General features: G+C 42.6%; 1 protein-coding gene across 1 annotated transcript in view; it reads left to right on the top strand.

The window, feature by feature from the left end:
- LOC134585976 (extracellular calcium-sensing receptor-like) overlaps positions 1–26,136 on the top strand; it is a 47,106-nt gene that overhangs the window by 4,463 nt on the left and 16,507 nt on the right. Inside the window, exons 4-5 of the mRNA XM_063441470.1 lie at positions 1,575–1,799; positions 6,932–7,055. Of these exons, the coding sequence (XP_063297540.1) occupies positions 1,575–1,799; positions 6,932–7,055 (349 nt within the window). The remainder of the gene's footprint in view (positions 1–1,574; positions 1,800–6,931; positions 7,056–26,136) is intronic.

Here is a 26,136-nt window from a genome sequence, read left to right as displayed (position 1 = left end):
ATTACAGATTATACGTTTTATCAATTCACTGTATCTGCTATATAACACTGTAGCGGAGCTGAAATATTAAATCCCAATATCTCCGCTGGTGGAATAAAGTAATCCAAGTAAAGCGCTGAATGAAGGCAATATCCCAAATCCCCCAGTAACCGGACGAAACACAGTTCTGGGAGTCAACTGAGGTTTTTATTCACAGGTTCCAGTATTTATGTGGTTCCCCATGCAAGGGGTTTCCTTGATCACTTTACAGGGATTATACAGTAGGGGACTACATGGGGAACTGAACATACAGGACCATTTTCCCACCATGCACTGCTGTAAGAGAGGGATACTCCCATAAGAATTTCCTGTTGAGTGGGTTATCCCTTTGTACAGCAGAACTGGTCTTTTTACTTAAAAATGTATAACTTGCACGTAATTCGTGCTATTTAACCGACTGACATCTAGAAAGATAGCTGGGATCTGAGCGCATACTTCGGGAAACTACCGCTCAGATCCCAGCACAATTAGCCGAATGCCACACGAAACATACTTTAATATGAACTCATACGAAAACACACGAATGAACCGTTTGAATGAAAGTACCGAAAGACCGGTGGTCCCGAACGGTCTGGAAGTCCAGCGGTGTTCGTGCCGTCGAGTAGCCGATTTTAGTTCCAGGCACTCGACGAGCAAACGCCGCTGGACTAAAAGTGAATCCAAGATGGTCGTGGTCGCGGCCACCACGCGAATCAATTAACCGAGGATAGATACACTGTTGCAATCTGTTAATGGGAGCCACACGACCTCCTGTGGGTGGTCTCCCATTCGGTACTTTGTTCGTTTCACGAACAGTGTTGAAAGTCACTGTTCGTGAAACTACCATAGGAATGCTAGTGGCTTTCGCGCCACTAGCATACGAATGCCCTCTATCCCATATTTAAGCGAACACTTAAAATAAGCTATATATTACACAGTCTCTCCAGGACAACCATTATACATAAAGGAATAGTCTTAAGTGGCTCGGTTTGCTACAAGCACTATTTTACTATCAGCCATTGTACCGTATCGCCATCAGATTACAGATTATACCGGTATTTTTGTATTTTTTGTCAATTCACTGTATCTGCTATATACCACTATTTTACTATCAGCCATCAAACCATATCACCATCAGATTACAGATTATACCGGTATTTTGTGTCAATTCACTAAATCTGCTATATTAAACTGTTTCACTATCAGTCATGGTACCATATCGCCATCAGATTACAGATTATACCGGTATTTTGTGTCAATTCACTAAATCTGCTATATTAAACTGTTTCACTATCAGTCATGGTACCATATCACCATCAGATTACAGATTATACCGGTATTTTGTGTCAATTCACTAAATCTGCTATATTAAACTGTTTCACTATCAGTCATGGTACCATATCGCCATCAGATTACAGATTATACCGGTATTTTGTGTCAATTCACTAAATCTGCTATATTAAACTGTTTCACTATCAGTCATGGTACCATATCGCCATCAGATTACAGATTATACCGCTATTTTGGTATTTTTTGTCAATTCACTCTATCTGCAGGTTCTTAATTCTCTGAAGAAAACTCAGTTTCGAGCGAAGACGGGAGATTGGATGAGTTTTGATTCTAATAGCGATTTGTCTGCATCCTATGACATCATGACCATTCAGATACGTAATGGCAACTTCCAGTTAGTAAAGGTGGGAACGTTTAACCCCAGAGAAATGCATGGTAACAAGATCATTATCAACACAAGCTCCATCCTGTGGAATGAGAAGAATCCTGGTGTGAGTAGACCTAACTAGTGATCAGAATTATTAAATAACAAAATGGTAACTTTAATATCAGATATTATGTGCTGAATATATGCTTTCAATGGATATAATATGGATATGACAATCCAAATACACTGACCAGCCACAACAACTACTGACAGGTGAAGTGAATAGCATTGATTATATCGTTACAATGTCACCTGTCACGGCGTGGGATATATTAGGCAGCAAGTCAACAGTCAGTTCTTGAATTTCATGTGTTGGAAAAATGAACAAGCGGAAAGATCTGAGTGACTTTTACAAGAGCCAAATAGCGATGGCTAGACAACTGGGTCACAGCATCTCCAAAACTGTATCTTGTGGGGTGTTCCCGATATCCAGTGGTTAAAACTTACCAAAACTAGTGCATTGTAAGGATCATTGCTACATGTGGGGATCAAAGCCTAGCGCGTCTGGTCCGATCACACAGAAGAGCTACTGTAGCTCAAATTGTTGAAAAACGTAATGCTGGCTATGATAGAAAGGCATCAGAACACACAGTGCATCGCAGTTTGCTGCATTTGGGATTGGGCAGCTGCAGATCGATCATGATGATCCTTGTCCACCCAGTGGCCGATCGAGGGGGGTGCAACGGGGCAATTTCCCCTGCCAGCACATGCAGGGTCGGCACTATCCAAGCGCCAACCCTGCTATGTGCCTTCACAGACCAGATGGGAGATCAGTGATCTCCCTCCCTGACCCACAGGCACATTGCAGGTGAGGGAGAGAGGATCCGGGGGAGCTCTTATCTGCAGCTCCGCCGGGTTCTCCTCTCACAAGCTTGGAGCGTCGCCGCGGTTATCATGGCAATGCTCCGCTCTCGCGAAATTGAACTCTAGCCTGAGCTGCAGGCCAGAGTTCACTCCCACCACTGGGACCACCAGGGCTTCCACATCAGACCACCAAGGATGGAAAGCAATGTCTCCCCCTCTCAGGCCATAGGTAAGGGGGGAGGGGGATATACAATATATTTATTTTAATTTTAAATAAAACCACAACATATTAAAAAGCTATATTTGTTTTGATCTGCTTTCCCCCACTACACACACAATAACACCCTACTAGTGATGTCCCGAACGGTTCGCTGGCGAATAGTTTCTGGCGAACATAGCTTGTTCGCGTTCGCCACGGATAGCGAACATATGCGATGTTCGGTCCGCCCCTATTCGTCATCTCTGAGTAAACTTTAACCCTGTACCTCACAGTCAGCAGACACATTCCAGCCAATCAGCAGCAGACCCTCCCACCTCCTGGACAGTATTCATTTTAGATTCCTTCTGAAGCTGCATTCTTAGTGAGAGGAGGGACAGTGTGCTGCTGCTGATTTAATAGGGAAATTGATAGCAAGGCTAGTGTATTCAGTGTCCACTACAGTCCTGAAGGACTCATCTGATCTCTACTGTAAGGACAGCACCCCAAAAAGACCTTTTTAGGGCTAGAACATCAGTCTGCTTTTTTTTTCTGTGTAATCTAATTGCAGTTGCCTGCCTGCCAGCGTGTGTGTCAGGCTCACAGCGTATACTGTGCCCACTTGCCCAGTGCCACCACTCATATCTGGTGTCACAATAGCTTGCATTTAAAAAATATATATAATAATTTTTAATAATAGGTAACATAATAGCAGTCAGTTTCCTTCACACATGTATGTTTCAGGGCCTGCACGGGCACAGTGTCACACCAGTGCTACTCATATCTGGTGTAACAGTAGTGTACATTAAAAAAAAAAACTAGAAATTTGACTGTGAAATAATAGCAGTCAGTTTCCTTCACACGTGTGTGTTTCAGGGCCTGCCAGGGCACAGTGTCACACCAGTGCAACTCATATCTGGTGTAACAGTAGTGTACATTTAAAAAAAAAAAAATACAGGGGGCTTGTTGTCACCTTTCGGGGACCCTTGCTGTTGTACGTGGCTGGGTGGAGGAAGAGACCTTCAATGACATCAGTGAGGACAAGGAACGTGACATGGCTAGCTTGGTTTCCAACCTTGTGCAAATGGGGAGTTTGCGGTTGTGCAAATGGACGGTTTGCGGTTGTTTGCGGTGCGTTAAACGGGGAGTTTGGTCTGTCACAGTGAAGCGGGCGTAACCCTTACACTACCTGATCGATACAACATCATACCTGATGTTTTAAAGCACGTTATTCCAAACAATTTAGGAATGTTAGGTGATTTATGCCCTTTATGGATTAAAACCAGACTCTGCATCAACTATGTAATTTTCCATGGGAGTTTTGCCATGGATTCCCCTCCGGCATGCCACAGTCCAGGTGTTAGTCCCCTTGAAACAACTTTTCCATCACTATTGTGGCCAGAAAGAGTCCCTACGGGTTTTAAAATTCGCCTGCCCATTGAAGTCTATGGCGGTTCCCCCTGGTTCGCCCGTTCACGAACATTTGTGGAAATTCGCGTTCGACGTTCGAGGACGGAAAATTTTATGTTCGCGACATCACTACACCCTACACATTCGCACACTGCTCCCCATACACACATTGCCCCACACACATAAACTGCCCTCCATACACACATTATGCACCCCTTACACAAACACTGCCCCTCATACAAACACTGCCCCCATACTGATACTGCACCCCTCACACAAATACTGCCCCTCACACACACACACTACCCCCATACACACATTGCCCCCACACACATAAACTGCCCCCATACACACATACTGTACCCCTTACACAAACACTGCCCCACCATACACACATTGCCCCAAACACACATAAACCACCCCTCATACACACACACTGCCCCTCATATACACATGCTGCACCCCTCACACAAACAATGCCCCTCATACACAAAAACTAAACTCATCACACACACAGCATCCCTTACCCATACACACTGTACCCCCTCACTCACACACACTGCCCCCATACACATAAGCTGCACCCACATAAACACATTGCCCCACACACAATCACACTGCCTGCCTCACACACACACACTACACCCCCCACTGCCAGCCTCACACACACCCACACACATACACTGCAAGCCTCACACACACACTGCACCGCTCATGCACACTGCAACTCTCACACACACACTGCCCCCTTACACACATACTGTACCCCAGATATACACTGCCCCCTCACAAACACACACTGCAACCTTCACACACACACACACACTGCATCGCTCAAACACTGTCCTCCCCACACACACTGCAACCCTCACACACTACACCCCACACACAACTGCACTCTTCACACATACACACTCACACTGCACCCCTCACACACACTGCAACACTCACACTGCACACTTCACACATTGCACCACTCACACATACACCACTGCTCCTATGCCCTACTACCGCCCCAGGTCCGAACAGATCCTAGGTAAGTTGTCAAACTGTTCTTAAACGGTTTGACTACTTACTCTGGGAGGGGGTCTCGGCACTCCAGGCACCATAACCACTACACAGAGCTGTAGTGGTTATTGTGCCTGGATTATTTCTTAAAAATATTTACAGGCTCTGGATCCGCCCCAGAAGTGCCTTCAATGGGGACGTGAGTGTCAGTACTGGACCATGAAGCTATGGAAGAAGTTTGCCTGGTTTAATGATTCAAGTTTACTTTTAGATCAGGTGGATGGACAGGTGCATTGTTTACCTGGGGAAGAGATGGCAGCAGGCAGCACTATGGGAAGAAGCTCGACCAGCGGTGGCAGCGTTATGTTCTGGGCTATGTATTAATAAAGTTCAAGCTTTTACCATCTTTATCATCGGTCCTGTGCACTTTGAATCCGGTTTACTTCTGATATCCTCTGGTGGGGATCATACCACCATACGCTGTCAGCACCAGAGCAAGGCATTGCTCTGCAATTTGTAAGTAGGATACCTACTTTTCTCAATATATTACTATACCTTTCCACATATACGATTGAGGAAAATTGGATACTCCTCATATCCCAAGACGGGGATTGTACCGTCCAGGCACTATACGGCAGAGCTCCAAGTAGCTCTGGAAAGTGTGAGTTAGTCCTTCAACTGGCTTTTATCCATTTCATTTACGTTATTTTATTATTGACATATTGCACTATTATTGTTCTGTTTTTTATTTCTTTTGAGGGTTACATACACCACCATACCGTTGGATGTACTGTATGTATGTATATATTATTGTAATATTCTATTTATCTTCAACACCTCTTTGGCGCGGTTTACCACTTTGTTTTTGTATTTCAATGTACTGCTAAGAAACCTTGGGGTCCAGGCATTCATAGGAATGTTACTCTTTGACACCTACCACCTACCTAGAGATAATTGCAGACCACATACACCCCTTCATGGCAATGGTGTTCCTGATGGCAGTGGCCTCTTTCATCAGAATAATGCACCCTGCAAAAATTGGAGGAACATGACAAAGAATTCAAAGAGTTGCATTGGCCTCCAAATTCCTCAGATCTCCATCTGACTGAGCATCTGTGGGATGTGCTGGAACAGCCCCATGGGGGCATCACCTCACCACTTGCAGGATTTAAAGGATCTGCTGTTAATGTCTTGATCCCAGAAACCACAGGACACGTTCACAGATGCATTGACAGCACAAGTGGACCTAAACGGTATCAGGCAGGTGGTTTTAATGTTGTTTTTAATCAGTCTATCACAATACAGATTAGATATAACCTCCCAGTCCAATAATTCTTAAATGTGCAAACGTTATTCTTCATTCTATTTCCTACTCGATTGATGTTATTTATCAAAGTGCTCTGTTCTAAACAGTGGTCCAATCACTATGGAAACCAGTAGAACCAGCAGGGATATTCTATAAGGGACCCCTCCCCCTTTACATTTTTGCAGCACTTTTTAGAGCACACACTTTGAGAAATAACCCCCAATGCTTTTAATTCCATCCAATCCTCCTCTGCTGTAAATAATTCAGTAAAAAGTAAACTAAAAATCACCCATACTTTGAAGCATCTTCTAGTTTTAGGGTTACCATTTTCTTACCAAGCAAGCCGCATTTCTACATGTAATAATATCCTTTAAAAAAAAAAAAAAAAAATACGTGCTCAGCTTCCCTGGTTGGTTTGAAGACAACATGGACAACATCTACATTGTCTGGTTTTGTATCCTTTTCTCTACAGGTTCCTCGTTCGGCATGCACTGACAGCTGTCGTCCTGGGTATCGAAGAGTCACTCGGCAAGGTCAGCCCCTGTGCTGCTTTGACTGCGTAGCCTGTTCGGCTGGAGAGGTCTCTAATGACACAGGTTTGTGTGAACTGATGCCTGGTCCCTCATCAAACCCTCCCCTCCATCTGGCCACAAAGACACAATCACTACTCTTGGCCAATCAGCTGCATCTCAAATGAGGGGGGGGGTCAGCTGAACATTTAATATCTAGATCAGTGGGCCTTCAGAGAGCTAGAATATGTAAACAGAATTAGCCAAATCTTACATCATGATGCAGGGGTTAAAAAAAAACAAAAAACCTTACTTTGACAATGTCCTTAAGTGTTTTTTAGTATGATAAAGATTCAGTTCTTCACTATTTTGTTGACTTTTAAAAGTTCCCCCAAAATATATTTCAAGTAGAGAGAGACAGGTTCTTAAGTATCGGATACCTATTAAATGGTTACAAAAACACCCCGCAAAACTACTGAACATCAAAACAACTCCACTGTTTAGTAGATATATCCACAATAAAAACATACATACATTAAATTAAACCTTTTTTTTATTGGGGGTATATATAAAAACAGCTGCAGGCCTTGCAAGCCCTCCCCTTCTAACCCCGCCCAGACTTTCTGTGGCTGTCCAATCACAGACTCCCCAATACAGCTCAATGAGAGTCTTTGCAAGGCAGGTGCTCTGGGCAATTGCTGCCTCTTGAGTTTATCTCCCCTGAGCTAAACAAACCAGGAAGTAACAGGACCGGTTGTCTGAGTGACAGCCAGGGGGGTGTAACACGGTTAATTTTACGAGCAGATTTTAATTAAATTTGTCAAATGAAAAAAGAGCGCACACTCTCAGCAAACTTTAGGATTTGGAGTATCTCTTTAGATCTCCAAAATGAAGCCCAAAATAAAGAAAGAAATCTGTTGGAACAATATTACACAGAACACACATGTGGTGTGAACATTCAGAGTACCCTGGAACATTGTCAAAATGGTTTAACAGGTTACTCCTGGCATCATTACCATTACAGCAGGTTATCGCCTACAACTTAATCTATAGGTTTACTGAATCTAAGCACTGAATGTCCATTCAAATGATCTCAAACGTTTAGGTCTGTAAGTTCCTAGGTGAATATATTTATGTATATGAGAGAGCGAGATTGTAGCTGTATTAGTCCAGAGAACCAGATGTAAAATAACAGATGTAATTAGTATCGTGTAATACCTTTTTTATTGGTGTAACTAAATTTTGGAATGACAAGTTTTCGGAAGAACCTCAATTTCTCAAGTCTAAAGTATTTATGAGCAAAAAACGACACATAGAATTCAAAGTTGAGTTGTGATATAGAGGTTAAAGCTACATGAGTGCAGATTACACTGTCAGACATTTTGAGGATCAAAAAAAAATCTTGCTGCCCTGTTTTTGCCTGCTAGTAGCAGCAAGTAAAAGACACAGAGACATGTTTAATTTTTTTTTTCTTTCTCTTAAACTCTATTCATTTAGTGATGATATAATGGTATCATTTTTATGCCATTAGTATAAAATGTGTTTAATGGAGGTTTCTATAAAATCCCTGTAAAGGATTTCCCTGTGTTTACCTGTACCATTCGGTTATTTCATCTCCCTGCTAGTTAAGTGACTTTAAAGTATTCGTGTTTATTTCTGTGTTCGGGACATTTATTCGTTCTACCGAACGGAGACCACCCTGGGTAGCAATCAGGACGGAGAACACCAAGTAACCATGAAAACTGCAAGGTAATTGAGTGCTTCTAGGTGGCCGCCATTCGGCATATGAACACGTGGCGAGAACAAAGGATGGCGGCCATCTTAAATCTCCCGAACGCAGCCAGCGGGACTTACTCGTGGATTGCCTGGAACCATTTTCGGCAAGGCAATCACACGAATACCCGGTCTCCATGGAAGTCCCGTCTGACCTATTTCCACTCACAGTATGAGACTGGCGTTCGGGAGTTTCAATCAACCGAATGAGGGGAGCATTCACATGTAACCAGATACCGTATAACTGTGGTGGTTTTCGTGTAACTCTGCATGAACGGAGACCGGCTCTTGTTACCAATTTCATGGAACTCTAACTCGGATACAACCACATGGCGAGCCGGTCAAACTTGCACACGATGCGACAAGAAAACTACCGAACGGATTTTCGTGCAATTTGGATATGTTACTCCCAGTATCCTCAGCTACCCAGGAATGGGTATGTAATGTATAAAGTATATTTCTAAAAATGTTGAAAATTGTTAATGTTTCTGGCCAGCAGATAATTTAGCATGTTGCTGAAACTCAATTATCTAGCCTGGCCCAGAGGAGGAGTCTGTTACTGTATAAATTGAATGCCTGTTGCTACCAGTAAATCAGTTTTGTTCCAGCATTAAGCTTTGGCTCATGTGTGGATTATTTGGCGATACCATCGTTACTTTACCCTGTGGATTATTGTTGTTATTCTGCTATTGGGAAAAAGGGAATACTAGACGGTAATACAAATCACTACCGTCACAATCCCAAAGTGCAGATATGCCAACTTACAATGAGATTTGACGCCTTTCTGTCTGTTAAAAACTATAACATTATCTCCGTGATTTAGATAGCCATAAAAAATACTAGCTGGGATGTAATATTTTTTATTGAGAGTGATTAACCCATTAAAAGTGGTAATTGGAAATAATGATGAAAATAATCATGGAACAATTGCACCACTTCTTGGTCATAATCCATAGAATTACCACTAGGATGAGGTCGGCACTCATAATAGTGAACACCCATCTGATTTCATTGGCCAATTTGAAAGCTGACGTGTAGTGATGTCGCGAACATAAAATTTTCTGTTCGCAAACGTCGAACGCGAACTTCCGCAAAAGTTCGCGAACGGGCGAACTGCTATAGACTTCAATAGGCAGGCGAATTTTAAAACCCACAGAGACTCTTTCTAGCCACAATAGTGATGGAAAAGTTGTTTCAAGGGGACTAACACCTGGACTGTGGCATGCGGGAGGGGGATCCATGGCAAAACTCCCATGGAAAATTACACAGTTGATGCAGAGTCTGGTTTTAATGCATAAAGGGCATAAATCACCTAACATTCCTAAATTGTTTGGAGTAACGAGCTTTAAAACATCAGGTATGATGTTGTATCTATCAGGTAGTGTAAGGGTTACGCCCACTTCACAGTGACAGACCAAACTCCCCGTTTAATGCACCGCAAACAGTCCATTTGCACAACCGCAAACTCCCCATTTGCACAAGGTTGGATACCAAGCTAGCCATGTCCCGTTCCTTGTCCTCACTGATGTCATTGAAGGTCTCTTCCTCCACCCAGCCACGTACAACACCAAGGGTCCCCAAAAAGGTGACAACAAGCCCCCTGTATTTTTTTATTTTTTTTTAAATGTACATTACTGTTACACCAGATATGAGTTGCACTGGTGTGACACTGTGCCCTGGCAGGCCCTGAAACGCACACGTGTGAAGGAAACTGACTGCTATTATTTCTCAGTCAAAAAAGTTGTTGTTTTTTTAAATGCAAGCTTTTGTGACATCAGATATGAGTGGTGGCACTGGGACCACCTTAAAAATATTGGATATCGCTAAAAATCATGATCACTATATACTTTCTCTACTAACCTCTAAAACGAACCAAACTACTCATCCATCCGCTATACCACTTTATCCCACCTAGAACTAGTGCCCAGTTAAAATACTTGACTCTTACTTACCCACACTCAGTCATGCCACACAAATTTCACCACTACTCTCACTGAATCCCTCTGACTACGACTAAATTCATCTTCTACATCAGAACACTACTCCTAAAATTGGGTTGTATCCATGTCTCGGGTCTTTCATTTAGAATAGGGGCAGCTTCGGTCTCCTTCAACACTGACACTCCAATGTATATTATTAAAAGATTGGGCAGATGGAAATCCTCAGTCTACAACCGATATATTCCTCATCCCGAGAAAGAAATGAGGAAAGCTTTTAAAAGTTTGGCTTTGTAAATTTGATGCAATAAGTATTTTTCTTTAATACCTTTTCACCCTCTTTGCATGAACCCGATTTACATATACTACTAATATGTTTCTGAACATATATATTATATTATTCACTCACTCACTCACTCTCTGGGCCGGCCTAAGACATCATGCTGCCTAGGTCCAACGATAAATGACTATGGGGGATAATGTATAATAAACACAGGTTACTGGCTATGGGGAGGATAATGTATAATAATCATCCCATAGCTGTGGGGGATAATGTATAATAAACACAGGTTACTGGCTATGGGGGGATAGTGTATAATAAACACAGGTTACTGACTATGGGGGGATAATGTATAATAAACACAGGTTACTGGCTATGGGAGGATAATGTATAATAAACACAGGTTACTGGCTATGGGGGATAATGTATAATAAACACAGGTTACTGGCTATGGGGGATAATGTATAATAAACACAGGTTACTGGCTATGGGGGATAATGTATAATAAACACAGGTTACTGGCTATGGGAGGATAATGTATAATAATCCTCCCATAGCTGTGGGGGATAATGTATAATAAACACAGGTTACTGGCTATGGGAGGATAATGTATAATAAACACAGGTTACTGGCTATGGGAGGATAATGTATAATAAGCACAGGTTACTGGCTATGGGGGGATAATGTATAATAAACACAGGTTACTGGCTATGGGAGGATAATGTATAATAAACACAGGTTACTGGCTATGGGGGGATAATGTATAATAAACACAGGTTACTGTCTATGGGAGGGATAATGTATAGTAAACACAGGTTACTGGCTATGGGAGGATAATGTATAATAAACACAGGTTACTGGCTATGGAGGGATAATGTATAATAAACACAGGTTACTGGCTATGGGAGGGATAATGTATAATAAGCACAGGTTACTGGCTATGGGAGGGATAATGTATAATAAACACAGGTTACTGGCTATGGAGGATAATGTATAATAAGCACAGGTTACTGGCTATGGAGGGATAATGTATAATAAGCACAGGTTACTGGCTATGGGGGGGTAATGTATAATAAACACAGGTTACTGGTTATGAGGGGGAATAATGGATAATAAACACAGGTTACTGGCTATGGGAGGATAATGTATAATAAACACAGGTTACTGGCTATGGGGAGGATAATGTATAATAAACACAGGTTACTGGCTATGGGGGGATAATGTATAATAAACACAGGTTACTGGCTATGGGAGGGATAATGTATAATAAACACAGGTTACTGGCTATGGGAGGGATAATGTATAATAAACACAGGTTACTGGCTATGGGGAGGATAATGTATAATAAACACAGGTTACTGGCTATGGGAGGGATAATGTATAATAAACACAGGTTACTGGCTATGGAGGATAATGTATAATAAACACAGGTTACTGGCTATGGGGGGATAATGTATAATAAACACAGGTTACTGGCTATGGGAGGATAATGTATAATAAACACAGGTTACTGGCTATGGGAGGGATAATGTATAATAAACACAGGTTACTGGCTATGGAGGATAATGTATAATAAACACAGGTTACTGGCTATGGAGGATAATGTATAATAAACACAAACACAAAAAAAATGAATGGAGCCTCAGAATTAATCTAAATTGTATGCTGTCTAGGAGGTGTGAGGGTCTGGGAGGGAGTGTCTGCTGGAATGTGTCTGCTGACTGTGAGGTACAGGCAGGGTCAAAGTTTACTCAATGATGACGAATATGGGGCGGACCGAACATCGCATATGTTCGCCGTCTGTGGTGAAGCGAATACGCTATGTTCGCCAGGAACTATTCGCCAGCGAACCGTTCGGGACATCACTACTGACGTGAAAAATAGAGATAAGAGAATTTCTTAAAAGTAAGAACACACACTTCTTAAAGGAAGAAAAGGAAAACAGGATACGTACATACATACATACACTCTTGGGAATAGATACTCAACACTTTTGAAGACACACCTCTTTTCCCTCTGGAATTCTTGGGAACATTTCTTTGTTAGCCAGACCAATTCTGGACTAGGAAAATTTTAGGAACTGGTCTTCCATCTACTTTATTTTTAAACACTCTTACCTCACATTCATTATCCTGTTGTGGTTATGGTTACCAAAAATGTGTCATATTTTATACCAAATATTCACTGGTTATTGTCATGCATGTTACATATTATTATTATTATTATTTATATGTCACAATAAATTATATATTATTTCCTCCAGTGTCTATAAGAATTAAAATAGTGGGTAACTCTTAGCTTTAAACAAATCAAGGGGATATAGATTTTTCAATATTAATAAACATTAGTAATTTTTTCATCATACCCTACAAATATTCTCACAATACATAAGTCTAATTAGAATAAGAGTCGTAAATGTCAGGGAGTGACAAAAACATACAAACAGTGCAGGAGATGTTGCTAAAAGGGGGAGATTAAATAAAAAAAATGCATGTATTCCATCTACGAAGGCTCAGTGGCTGATGACGTAATGTACTCGTACATGTATACATGTATCGAGGTGGAGGCGGGACCGGGCAACAGTGACTGGGAGATATGTGTTAAAGCAAAGCCAAGAGATATAATAACAACCCTTGCTGAGATTATAACAGGAAAATAATCTGGGTGACTGTAGTAAAGCTAAGTCTACACTTTATCTCACTCACTAACTGCTTGTCTCAAAGAAAAGGGGAAGGAAAAAAAGGGGGGGAAGTTTTTTTTTGCCTAATTTTCCTCTCTGGTTATTATTATCTTTCTAATTGCTGTAGACACAGACTTTATGTTTAAAGAAATTTGTCTCATTTAACTATCTGGGTAATGTTGCCTATTCTATTGTTGTAGATTCAAAATCTGCTTAAAGCTACCGGTCTTATTTATCTCCCTTGTTAATATTGCCTGACTTATTGCTGCAGACACACAGTCCATGCATTTGCCTTATTTAACTCTCTGGTAGTATGGCGTGCAAATCTAATCATGCTACGACGGAGAAAAACAATATCAATCTGGACAAATCAATGTCAGATTTATTTTCACCTCCGGCTGGGAGAACTCAAAGAGATAATTTAATGGATTTTAAGAACCAGCTTACAGATATTGATCAGACACCGGTATTGCTTACGTTTCACCAAGTTATTTTAAAAACTGCCTAGAGTCACTTGTCAAAACTCTAAAAAGGGAAATTAAAACTTGCAATGCTGATATTAAAAGCAAAATTAAAGTATTATCCTGCAGACTAAAAGCATTGGAAGATAGTGCCACTATTATTGGAAATCAACTAGCAGCACTCAAAGAAGCTCAACAAATGTCTCATCAAAAGATCTATAACTTGGAATTAAAATTGGGAGGTTTAGAAGATCGCTCTAGAAGGCAAAATCTTAGGTTCCGTAATATTCCAGAGGAAGTGGGTCCAGAGAGAAACTGCAGGAATTTCTTGAAGAACTGTTCATTAACCCCTTAAGGACACATGACGTGTGTGACACGTCATGATTCCCTTTTATTCCAGAAGTTTGGTCCTTAAGGGGTTAAACCAGACCTAACTACTCCAAGCGATCTTACAACTATGAATCCCTGGGACAGCAATTGTTCCAGATACAACTCCAAGGGACATAATAGTAAACTTTATTTCTTTCCAATTTAAAGAACAACAATTTTGTAATCTACAAAAGATTAAGATCACAGAATAATCTGAAGAAAAAAAAACGAAAAAATATATTTTTTCATGACTTTTCCTATTCTATGAGGGAAAAAAGGAAATTGTTTACGGCAGGAATTAGCACCCTAGAAGCTTACAACATCAAGGTCAGATGGTACTTGTCGACTACACTAAGAATGCCCTGGAACGGAGCTTGGGAAAGTGTCGAATCGGCGGGATAAATGGATCCAGAGGAAGAGATGGGACTAATACTTTGAAAGAGACATAGGGAAAGGGAGAAGAGAAGGAGAAAGAAAGGAATATTTGTATATTTGTTTGTCACACATCACTATCTAGTCTAAGTGGGTTAGTTAACTCGCTGTTATTTTCTAGATATTATAAATGCTACACTACTTAAGGAGAAAAGTGCAGCTTTGTGAATTACACATTAATGGACAATTTCGTTTTGGATTTAAAGAAAATTTGATGTTTTTTTTGTGACACTGTCATTAAAGGGATACTATAGTGCTGGCACTTTCGCTCTCCCTGTCATCCCCCCCTCCCCCCTCGCACGCCCACGCGGTGGTCAATAAAGGTTAAAAACCCTTTATATACTCACCTTTTCACAGGGTCGATGTCCCTCGGCGCTGGGTCCTGGTCCGCCCCCTGCTGCTGCCACTAATGCACATTAATGTGCCGCGCCCAAATTATACCTCCCCATAGGAAAGCATTGAATCAATGATTTCCTATGGGGAAAAATCTGACGCTGGTTGTCCTCAGTTACCTCACTGTCATGTTAAGATATTATAAATGCTACACTACGTGAGGGGAAATGTGTTATATGAACCACACATTAATTGACACTTTAGAGTTGGATCTAAAGAAAAAATGTTGTTTTGTGTGGACACTGTCATTAGGATCTACAAGAGTTAAAGAAGCTTTAACTATTTTTTTATTTTTATATATTTCGTCGGTTAATTACGTTAGCTAATCTGCTATCATTTTTTTCCCCAGTAGTAAATGGTTTGCTATTTATGGGGAGCCTCATTAATTGACACTTTAGATTTGGATTGAGATATTTTTTTCCTCCTGTTTCCATCTCTTTATATCTACCTGACCCCCCTTTTCCCTTGTACTCCTTTCTCCACTTTTTTTTTTATTATGAGAATTATTTCACCGTAGATGGGTTTATTATGGTTAAAGTGTCGAGAGCTTGGACCTCTTGAACTCTTTAATTTTAGGAGAGGGATAGGTCCTAAAAAGACCTATGTTTTGTTTATCGTTATTTACATGTTAAGTGTATTTATGTATAATTATTTATCTATGTATTGCAGCAGAGTTTGGAGTTTTGTTAATTCTAGCTATGGTGAGCGGCGGGTGGGGACCCCAATGTCCCCCTCCAGGTCACCACGCATGACTGGCTGTTGGGGACCTTAAATAATTAAATAATGGGGGGGGACCTAATGTCCCCCTCCAGGTCACCACGCATGACTGGCTGTTGGGGACCTTAAATAATTAAATAATGGGGGGGACCTAATGTCCCCCTCCAGGTCACCACGCATGACTGGCTGTTGGGGACCTTAAATATTTAAATAATGGGGGGGACCTAATGTGCCCCCCGGGTCCCCACACATGAGCGGCGGGTGGGAACTGTGGTGGACCGCCAATTTATCGCCTCCACGGATTCCCTTTTCCCCTAATAAAATAGCTCCATTAATCCTGAAGTAAAATATCGCCAGTATCGCATATCCCCCCACACATGAGCCGAGGTTTAATGCTGGTAGTAGAACTGCTTAATGGAAGCACAGTCACAGAATATACACGTCACAAACTCCCCCTTTTTATCTACAGGTACAGAAAAACATAACAATTTTCAAACACCCCAAAAGTACCCCCAAAATCCATGGAAACCACGCAAACGTCACATCCCAAGATAGCCCTGATCTCAGTGACCATCATATCCAAAAATCACTCAGATCGGCTCGGTAGTTTTGGATAGCCATCGCAAAGAAGTTTTGACCGAATATTTAAAAATAATAATAATTTCGAAAGTCAATTTTAACAGATTTATAGGAGCCTTGTTTGGTAAATATACCATTCACCAAAGTTAATTATATGTTATTTATTAGACCAAAATTACATTGCGAACATTATCTAAATACTGGAATACTTTTTTTCTGAAATCTAGGTAAGCAATGTCTACTGCACCACCACAATCATCCAATTAATACAGGGAAATAACATCTATACTATTATTATTATTATTATTATCGCCATTTATATAGCGCCAACAGATTCCGTAGCGCTTTACAATATTATGAGAGGGGGGATTTAACTGTAAATAGGACAATTACAAGAAAACTTACAGGAACGATGGGTTGAAGAGGACCCTGCTCAAACGTGCTTATAGTCTATAGGAGGTGGGGTGTAAAACACATTAGGACAGGAAACAGCAATCAAATAGAGTGGGAGTGAAGCAGAGCTGGAGGAGAGAGTAGAGTGCTGCCCTTTAGTAGAGCGCAAGAGACAGGTATGTGAGGTAGAGGTTACTCTGGGAGGCCATAAGCTTTCCTAGAGAAATGGGTTTTAAGGCACTTCTTAAAAGATGCAGGACTAGGGGAGAGTCTGATGGCGGTAGGCAGGCTATTCCAGAGGAAGGGAGCCGCCCGTGAGAAGTCCTGCAAGCGTGAATGAATGAAGTCAGTAAAGTAATTTCCGCTCTAAAAAATATAAAACTCCTGGCCCATATGGCTTCTCCAATTATTTTTTTAAACTTTATTGTCTTAATATTATTGATAGCCAACAGATTAAAATTAATTATAGCTGATTTAATACATCAGGATCAAGTTGGCTTTATCACAAGTAGAAGATCAACATTTAATATTCGTAATATACTGAATGTTCTTAATTACACTTCTAAGAAGAAGATGTCCATCCAGACCCTATTGTTAAATGCTGCTAAAAGCTTTTGACAGGGTCTATATGGAGGCGACGCAAACTAAACTTGGCTTTTCAGGCTGGTTTCTAAAAGTCATAATGGCACTTTATAGAAACCCTTCCGCAAGAGTAATTGGGCCAAATTTATGTTCCAAGTGGTCCAATCTCGCTAATGGTACATGACAAGGCTGACCCTTTCTCCGTTACTTTTTTATCTGCTAAAAGAACCTTTAGCTGTTAACATCAGAAATAATAAAAATATCAAGGGTATACAGCTGGGCAAAAGAGAAGCAAAAATCAACCTATACCTATATTATAACACCTACGATGATTTAATAACTATGTCGTCCCCTTGGTACTCTCTGGGTGCGCTAATGCAGGAAATTAAAGAATATAGTCAAGTCTCAAATTACAAATTGAACAGGACTAAGTCCATTCTTTACCTGTTAATTTGGACAGAAATATCACTTGTAGAATCACTGCTCAATACAATCTTGGATGGGCACAGAAAAGTTTTACATACTTGGGAGTAGAGGTTGCCAGCGAGGTAACAAGAACTACAGCAATGCTGAAAGAGAATTGATGGGGTTCGATGACTGCGATAACTGGATTTGGAATATTTAAGGTCGAAAATGTGTAAATTCCTGCAAAATAAAGAAGTTTAATAGAGGGCCAAATTATAGAGGCATGGAAGGATTTGAAAAGAGTTATGAAAACAAAAAATATTTTTTTTTGTACAGTTAAAATATATAGAACATAATATGGATGATATAGGCCTGAAAAAAATGTCAACAATGTGAAATAAGAGACATTAATTACTTAATAGAAGGAACTTATTTTAAGCCATTTCCTCATCTTTAAAGCAGGTTTCTCTTTCAAATCAAAAAATATTTAATTATATGAGCATTAAGAATTTTGTAAATAAATATCTTATTAAATGCAATTATAATCATATTCATCTGTTGGTGAGACTAATAAATGAATAGAGAGTAGTCTACCCATTATATAAGGCGTTGGAAATAATACAGTATATTTCACTATTACACCCTGTTCCAATTATTATGCAAATTCTATTTAAGTGCCACAAAGATTAAATATTTTGTTTTTCAGTTTAACTCATGGATGGCATTGTGTCTCAGGGCTCTTTTGATCACCGAAAACAATCTCGGACACCTATGATAATTAGATTGCCAGGTGAGCCCAATTTAAGGAAAACTACTAAAGGAGGGTGTTCCACATTATTAAGCAGAGCACCATTTTCATGCAATATGGGGAAGAAAAAGGATCTCTCTGCTGCCGAAAAGAGTGAAATAGTTCAATGCCTTGGAAGAGGTATGAAAACATTAGATATTTCACGAAAACCTAAGCGTGATCATCGCACTATTAAGAGATTTGTGGCTGATTCAGTGCACAGACGGGTTCGTGCAGATAACGGCACATTGAGGAAGATTTCTGCCAGATCCATGCATCGGATTTAGAGAGCAGCTGCTAAAATACCATTACATAGCAGCAAACAGATATTTGAAGCTGCTAGTGCCTCTGGAATCCCACGGAAATCAAGGTCTTGCAACTGTGCATAAACCTTCTATTCGGCCACCACTAACCAATGCTCACAAGCAGAAACGGCTGCATTGGGCAGAAAAATACATGAAGACTAATTTTCAAACATTCCTGTTCACTGATGAGTGCCATGCAACCCTGGATGTTCCAGATGGATGGAGCAGTGGATAGTTGGTGGATGGCCACCCTGTTCCAACAAGGCTGCGACGTCAGCAAAGCGGTGGTGGAGTCATGTTTTGGGCCGGAATCATGGGAAGAGAGCTGGTCGGCCCCTTTAGGGTCCCTGAATGTGTAAAGATGACCTCTGCAAAGTATGTGGAGTTTCTGACTGACCACTTTCTTCCCTGGTACAGATGGAAGAACTATGCTTTCCATAATAAAATCATCTTCATGCATGGCAATGCTGCATCTCATGCTGCAAACAATACCTCTGCATCAATGGCTGTTGTGGGGATAAAAGGAGAGAAAGTCATGGTGTGGCCTCCATCCTTCCTTGACCTCAATCCTATTGAGAACCTTTGGAGCATCCTCAAGCAAAAGATCTATGAGGGTGGGAGACAGTTTACATACAAACAGCAGCTCTGGGAGGCTATTCTGACATCTTGAAAACAAATTCAAGCAGAAACTGTCCAAAAACTCACAAGTTCAATGGATGCAAGACTTGTGAAGCTGCTATCAAATAAGAGGTCCTATGTTAAAATGTAACGTGACCTGTTAAAATGTTTAAAAAGTTAAAATGTTGTTATAAGTTTGATTGAAATAGCTTTTGACTTCAGTAAATATGCTGCAAACACAAGAAATGACGATTTTCAGTTCTTTACAGCCTATAAAGTGTTTTGAAACTTACTGTGCGTAATAATTTTGAACAGTGCATTGTACGTTTTTTTTTTTTTTTTTAAATTCTTTATTTTTAGTTGTGCATGACATAACAACGAGCCTACGCAGCCACGACAGTTGACATAGGCGGTAACAGTCAAAACAATGTATACATGGCATAGAAAACATATTGCACAATTTTAAATTTTGGTAAAAGAAAAAGCATAGACAGCGGGTAAGAATGACCTTCTGTAAATAAGTCTGCCTGGTCGACCTGCCCCTTTATTTATTTATGCAGTTAGCGTTTCGTATCGGCAGGCCAAGGGCATCTCCCCTAAAATACACAGGTAACATTAGCATAACTAGATCTGTAACCATGAGTAATAATGGTGGTCAATGACAACCCATTCTCGTATCTGAAGCCGTTGTAGCGGTCTCCCGAGAACTGGTTGGTGATGCCAGTAGCCGTTAGTCGGCTCGGTTTCCGCGGTTTTGCAGAGGTAATCAGAGCGCTACTTGTAGTCTGAGGTATGTCATATATCTACAGTGCATATGGGCATAAGAGCAGCAGTAGCGCGTGGCCTCCCCCAGCGAGGAGGTCCCTGTGGTAAGCGGGGCTCTCTATAGGGTCTAGCCCGGGGGCATGACTGTAGTGGCTACACCTCTCGGGAGCTCGCTCCCAACAGCCTCTGGCAAATATATGCTAGCCATAGTTACAAAAATTAAAGAGAGATAGAAGAAAAAGGCCAAGAAAGAGAGAAAAGAGAGAAATCAGAGAGACAGGGGTAGGGTGGGGGGGGGGGGGGGGGGCGGGGGGCGTGATGGGGAGGGGGTCGTCAGGGACCCTCATCCGTCCGTCTACATAAGTAGGTATCGCTGCTAGTCCTAACACAAGGGGCTATTTTCCCAGGGCGCCCAGAGTTTTTGGAATTGTATCTGTGTTCCTCTGACCCGTGCCGTCAGGTCATCCATCACGTATACCTCTCGTATTCTATTAATTACCCCCGCTATGGCCGGCGTGGTCTGTTTAAGCCAGTCAGCTGCCACTGCTCTCCTGGCTGCCAGCGTAAATTTATGAATGAGTTTTTGTTCACGTCTCGTCCACCCTTCTACCGTTCTACCGAGCAGGTAAAGCCACGGGTCCAGGGGAGGGGGTCTGGAAAATACCTGGGCCATCATATCTCTAACCTGTTGCCAAAAGCGAACCATCAGGGGGCATTCCCACCACATGTGGATATAGGTCCCTTTCATCCCACAACCTCTCCAGCAGAAATCTGTAGGGCACTTTTTCATGTGGCATAGCTTTACAGGGGTTGTATACCAGCGAAACATCGTCTTGACTGCTTGCTCCTGTATCGTTACGCACACAGAAGAGCTATGATTGGCTTCCCAGATCTCCTGCCATTCCACCCCCTCTAGGTGCTCCCCTAAGTCCCTTTCCCACTGATCAATATAGGCCATGTCGCCCTCAACCGTGGACACAGAGCAGAGGTGAGCGTACAACTGGGTTATCAGGCCCGTAGGCATATGGTCTCGAAGGCATATTCGTTCAAAAAAGGTCATGGGTGTTTGGGCCGCAGCTCGGACCCACGGGAGTCTCGCAAAATCCCTTATTTGAAGGTATCTAAAGAAGTCTGCAGGTGTGAGGTGACCCCGTTGTTGTAGGTTTTCAAAAGTTATTACTTCGGAGCCCTGCACTAACTGGTGAATGCGCTGCAGGCCTATGCGTTCCAGATTCCTAAAGTTCCTTGCCGACATACCCGGCGGGAATGCCCTATTTCGCAAATAAGGCATCAGTGGAGACGGGGTTGATGCTAATCCATACTTCTGCTGGGTCCTATCCCATACGTGAAGAGAATTCAATATAGCTGGGCACGTAGCCCTAATAATAGGTCTTTTATCTTTAGGAACCCAAATTAGTAGCTGCGGTATATCCGCCCCCACCATCAATGACTCCAGGTCTACCCACCTCCGCTCACCAGGCGGAGAGTGCCATAAGGCTATCTGCGATAATTGTGTCGCCAAGTAATAGCCATATAAGTTAGGCAGACCCAGGCCTCCCCTATTCTTTGGCCTATATAGAGTGTGTCTTGAAATTCTGTGACGTTTATTTTGCCACACAAAATTCCCTATCGCCTGCTGCAGGGGCGCAAGATGCGACTTGGAGAGGTGTATGGGCAGAGATTGAAAAAAGAATAGAATCCTAGGTAGTATATTCATTTTGACCGCATGTATCCTCCCTATCCAAGAGATGGGCTTTTCGTTCCAAGCCTCCAGTTCCCTAATGAGTTGTTTTAGGAGTGGTGTGTAGTTTTGTTGCATAAGGTGGTCTGGTTCTGCCGCCAATTTAATGCCTAAATATTTAATCGACTGTCGCTCTATGTGTATATGGTGTTCCCTCTGAAGAGCATCCTGCTCTACTTCTGAGATCGCAATAGGAAGGGCGCTAGACTTGGACATGTTGGCTTTGTAGCCTGACACAGCTCCGAAGTCCTCCAGGACCTTTTGCAAGGCCCGCAGCGAATTGATGGGGTCAGTGAGCGTCAAGAGCACATCATCCGCATATGCTGATACTGTGAATTCCCTGCCCCCCACTCGAACCCCCTGAATATTCGGGTGTGTCCTGAGGGCCTGGAGCAGCGGTTCTAAAGAGAGAACAAATAGGAGTGGGGACAACGGGCAGCCCTGTCTGGTGCCATTATACAGCCTGAAAGGGGTCAGCGGGGCTCCTGAAATTTTAACTTGCGCTCGCACATCGCTATACATGGCTTTGATCAGAGTTATCGCTTGGTCGGGGAAACCAATATGAGCTAGTAGCGTGAATAGGTACGTCCATGTGACCCTGTCAAACGCTTTTTCAGCGTCCAGAGAGACTAGCATAGTTTTGGTGCGCGTAACTTTCTGTTTCCAAATGATGTCGATGTTCCTACGGGTGTTCTCGAACAATTGTCTGCCTTGCACGAATCCCACTTGATCTGCATCCACCAAGGTGGTCAGATAGGGGTTCAGTCTAGTCGCCTGAATTTTTGCTAAAATCTTCATATCGTGGTTAATAAGGGAGATAGGCCTGTAGCTACTCGGGAGGGCCGGGTCTTTGTCCGGTTTTGGTAGTAAGACAATGGTCGCTAGTGACATATCCAGATCCGGGGTGCCCCCCGATCTGAATTCATTGAAAAGAGCCGTTAAGTGGGGAGTCAGCTCCTCCCGGAATTCCTTATAGTAGCTCCCGTCGAACCCGTCAGGTCCCGGAGCTTTCTTCCCTTTCAGGGCGGCTATAGCCTGCGCTACCTCCTCGTTTGTGATTTCCGCCGCTAGTACGTCCGCAGCTGCTTGGTCTAGTTTAGGTAGCCCTAGGTCTGCCAGAAATCGCTGCGTCAGCGCCTCGTCCCCCTCCTTCCGCGTCTCGGACCCCGGGGAATGATTGTACAGGGATTTGTAATAATCCGTGAAGACTTCCGCGATATCTCGTGGACTAGATTTAATCGAGCCATCTTTGTGTCTTATGGACGTAATGTGACCCCCGCGGTGTCTGGGTTTCAGGACCCTAGCCAAAAGAGTGTCCATTTTATTTGCATGTTCGTAGAAACTCCTTCTAGACCATGTAAGGGATCTGGCCGTATCGTCGAGAAGCAGCTGGCGTATTGCCAACCGTACCTCCCGTAGACGCTGCGCGGTGCTATCCGTCGGGCTACCCTGGTTTTGTTGTTCCACCCTCTTAAGGTCTCTCAGGAGGCTTTCCAGTCTCTGAAATTTCAATTTCTTTCTGGCCGTTGCTATTTTTATGAGCGTGCCTCTTATCACTGTTTTGTGGGCTGCCCACACGGTCGCTAGTGTCACATCAGGGGTTGTGTTGGTCTCGAAAAATTGTTCAAGCTCCGCCCTAACCTGGTCTGCTACATCTTGGTCTTTCAGTAAGGAGGCGTTGAGTCGCCACGTCCATGGGGTCGCTTCGCATAGCTTCCCCAGGGTTAGTGATATGTCGGCATGATCCGACCAGGAGATGGTCCCGATGTCCGTGCCAAGTATCTTAGGTAGGCACCCGGAATTAACCAGGAACATGTCGATCCTAGAATACGACCCATGCGGGGCCGAAAAGAAGGTGTAATCCTTCGTGCTTGGATGATGTGCTCTCCACACGTCCACCAACCCCGAACCCGCAATGAAGTCCTGCAGCAGTCTGTCCTGGCTCCCCCTCCCCTGGGACCTGTGCGTGCCTCTATCCGTCCTTCTGTCAACTGCAGGGCTGGGCGTCGCGTTCATGTCGCCCCCTACGATCACCATCCCATGGGGTAATGTCTGAAGTTTGGCCTGAAGCGATTCCCAGAAAGCTGTCTCTGGGCGGTTTGGCGCGTATATATTAACTAAATGGATATGGTGGGAGAGCATGGTGCCCGACACTATCACATATCGACCCTCCGTGTCGGATTCAGTAGCTACTACTCTAAGGGGGCAGCTATTCCGTATCAGTATCGCCACTCCATTGCGTTTACATAATGCCCTGGCTTCATAGGTCGAGTTGTAAGTGTGGTCTTTCAGTTTAAATTTAGCCTGTCGGGGAAGATGCGTTTCCTGAATAAAAGCTATGTCGGTTCTCATTCGTTTTATTTCTCTGAATAATAATCTCCGTTTAGTCGGGGAGTTAAGCCCTTTAACGTTCAGGGAAGAAATTTTAACTGCCATGAGTCCAAACCACTCGGTCTGCTGCAGTGCACGCCCACCTCTGTCTCCTCCGCGTTCCCACCATCTGACTCCGCCGCCACGCCCCCAGGATAGAACAGGGAAAAAGCAAGAAAATGAGATGTAGGAAGGGGGGGGAGAGAAAGAAAGAATAAGAGAGAGATAAAAAGAAGAAAATAAAGTCACCTAAGAAAAGGTGGTGCACATCTCGCGCTCCACCAAAGTTGCCTGGTCTTACTCTCCGCCAGGCGTCTGTGGGGTCAAGACCCCGCATCCCAACCGCGTCCAGCGCTGGAGAGAAATGCGGGTTCACGAGCCCATCCCCTTCAGCACAATGGTGTTTACATAAATTGTATCTAGACATCGTAAAATACAGCATGGCATGAGAATTACCCTTTGGTACGCGCTGCCAGGGCACCGTATAGAGTATCCGCACGCCCTAAGGCCTCGCCACATCGAAAAAACATAGTGTGTAAGCATTTAGTAACTTTACAACATAACATTTCAAAAAAGTAACCTTAAACAGTAGTATGACTGTAAGACCTGGGATTTCCTATCCCCAAACAGGACCATCCTCCCGCCTCCTCCGACCCATGACCCCCTGTATTTCCAAGCCGCCCCCAAGCTATTCCTTGCTTTGTGATCGTGGTATGCAATAATGTTAGTATGCAGTCCTCCTCCCTCTTGTGTTGGCGTCTATTTAGTTTACTTAGTTTACATGTGCCCCCTCAGTTATGGCAGTTTTAGATTTAACACGTTATCTCTTATGTGCACATCTTTCTGGTGTTTGCTTGTTTACTCTTTTGTTTATAGATTGAATTTATTGTTTATTTTATATAGTTTTTCCCTTGTTTTTTCTTTTTTTCTTTTTTGTTTTTTGTTCATTAATTTTTTTTTTTTTTTTTTTTTTTTTTTTTTTTTGACGTGAGACAAAACTTTATTTGTTGCTAGGGCTAAACACGCAAAGGGAGAGGGTTTACATTTTGCTGTGCCCCGTCTCTTATTTTACGTTGCGTGAGGCAAAACTTTATGTGTAATTAATTCAAAGAACAATAGAAAAATGTTTATCTGTTTTTGTTCCCCCCTTTACAGGTGGTTGTACCTGAGTTCCCTATGTTGTGATGTGCGCTTTGTAAAATATGTGTTTGTAGTATTGTGAAAAGACTCCTGCATGTGCTTATGGGTGTCATCAGGAGGTGACTATGGTTGCATTCCATTGCCCGTCCCTTTATCTTATTTCTACCGGCAGTATGTTTGCTCCACATGCTCCCCTATCGCAAAACAGCATGCTCCCCGGATTGTAATCTGAGGTCGGGGAAAGAATAACCTGCACAGGGTTGAGCAGAAGTGTGTCAGTCCCCCTAAGGCAGTAGGAGATCCCCGTGCATAAAACAAACCAGAGGAATAGAAAACCATAAAATGCTAAACAAGGTGAGTCAGGCCCGAGGGCCGCATGGGTGGTCATAGCCTCCACCAGCCCCTAGTGTTCGTAGCAGTCCAGCAACTTTCAAGCCCCCC

Source organism: Pelobates fuscus, chromosome 2, assembly GCF_036172605.1.
Source record: "Pelobates fuscus isolate aPelFus1 chromosome 2, aPelFus1.pri, whole genome shotgun sequence".
NCBI lineage: Eukaryota > Metazoa > Chordata > Amphibia > Anura > Pelobatidae > Pelobates > Pelobates fuscus.
This window is presented reverse-complemented; position numbering and strand designations above follow the sequence as displayed.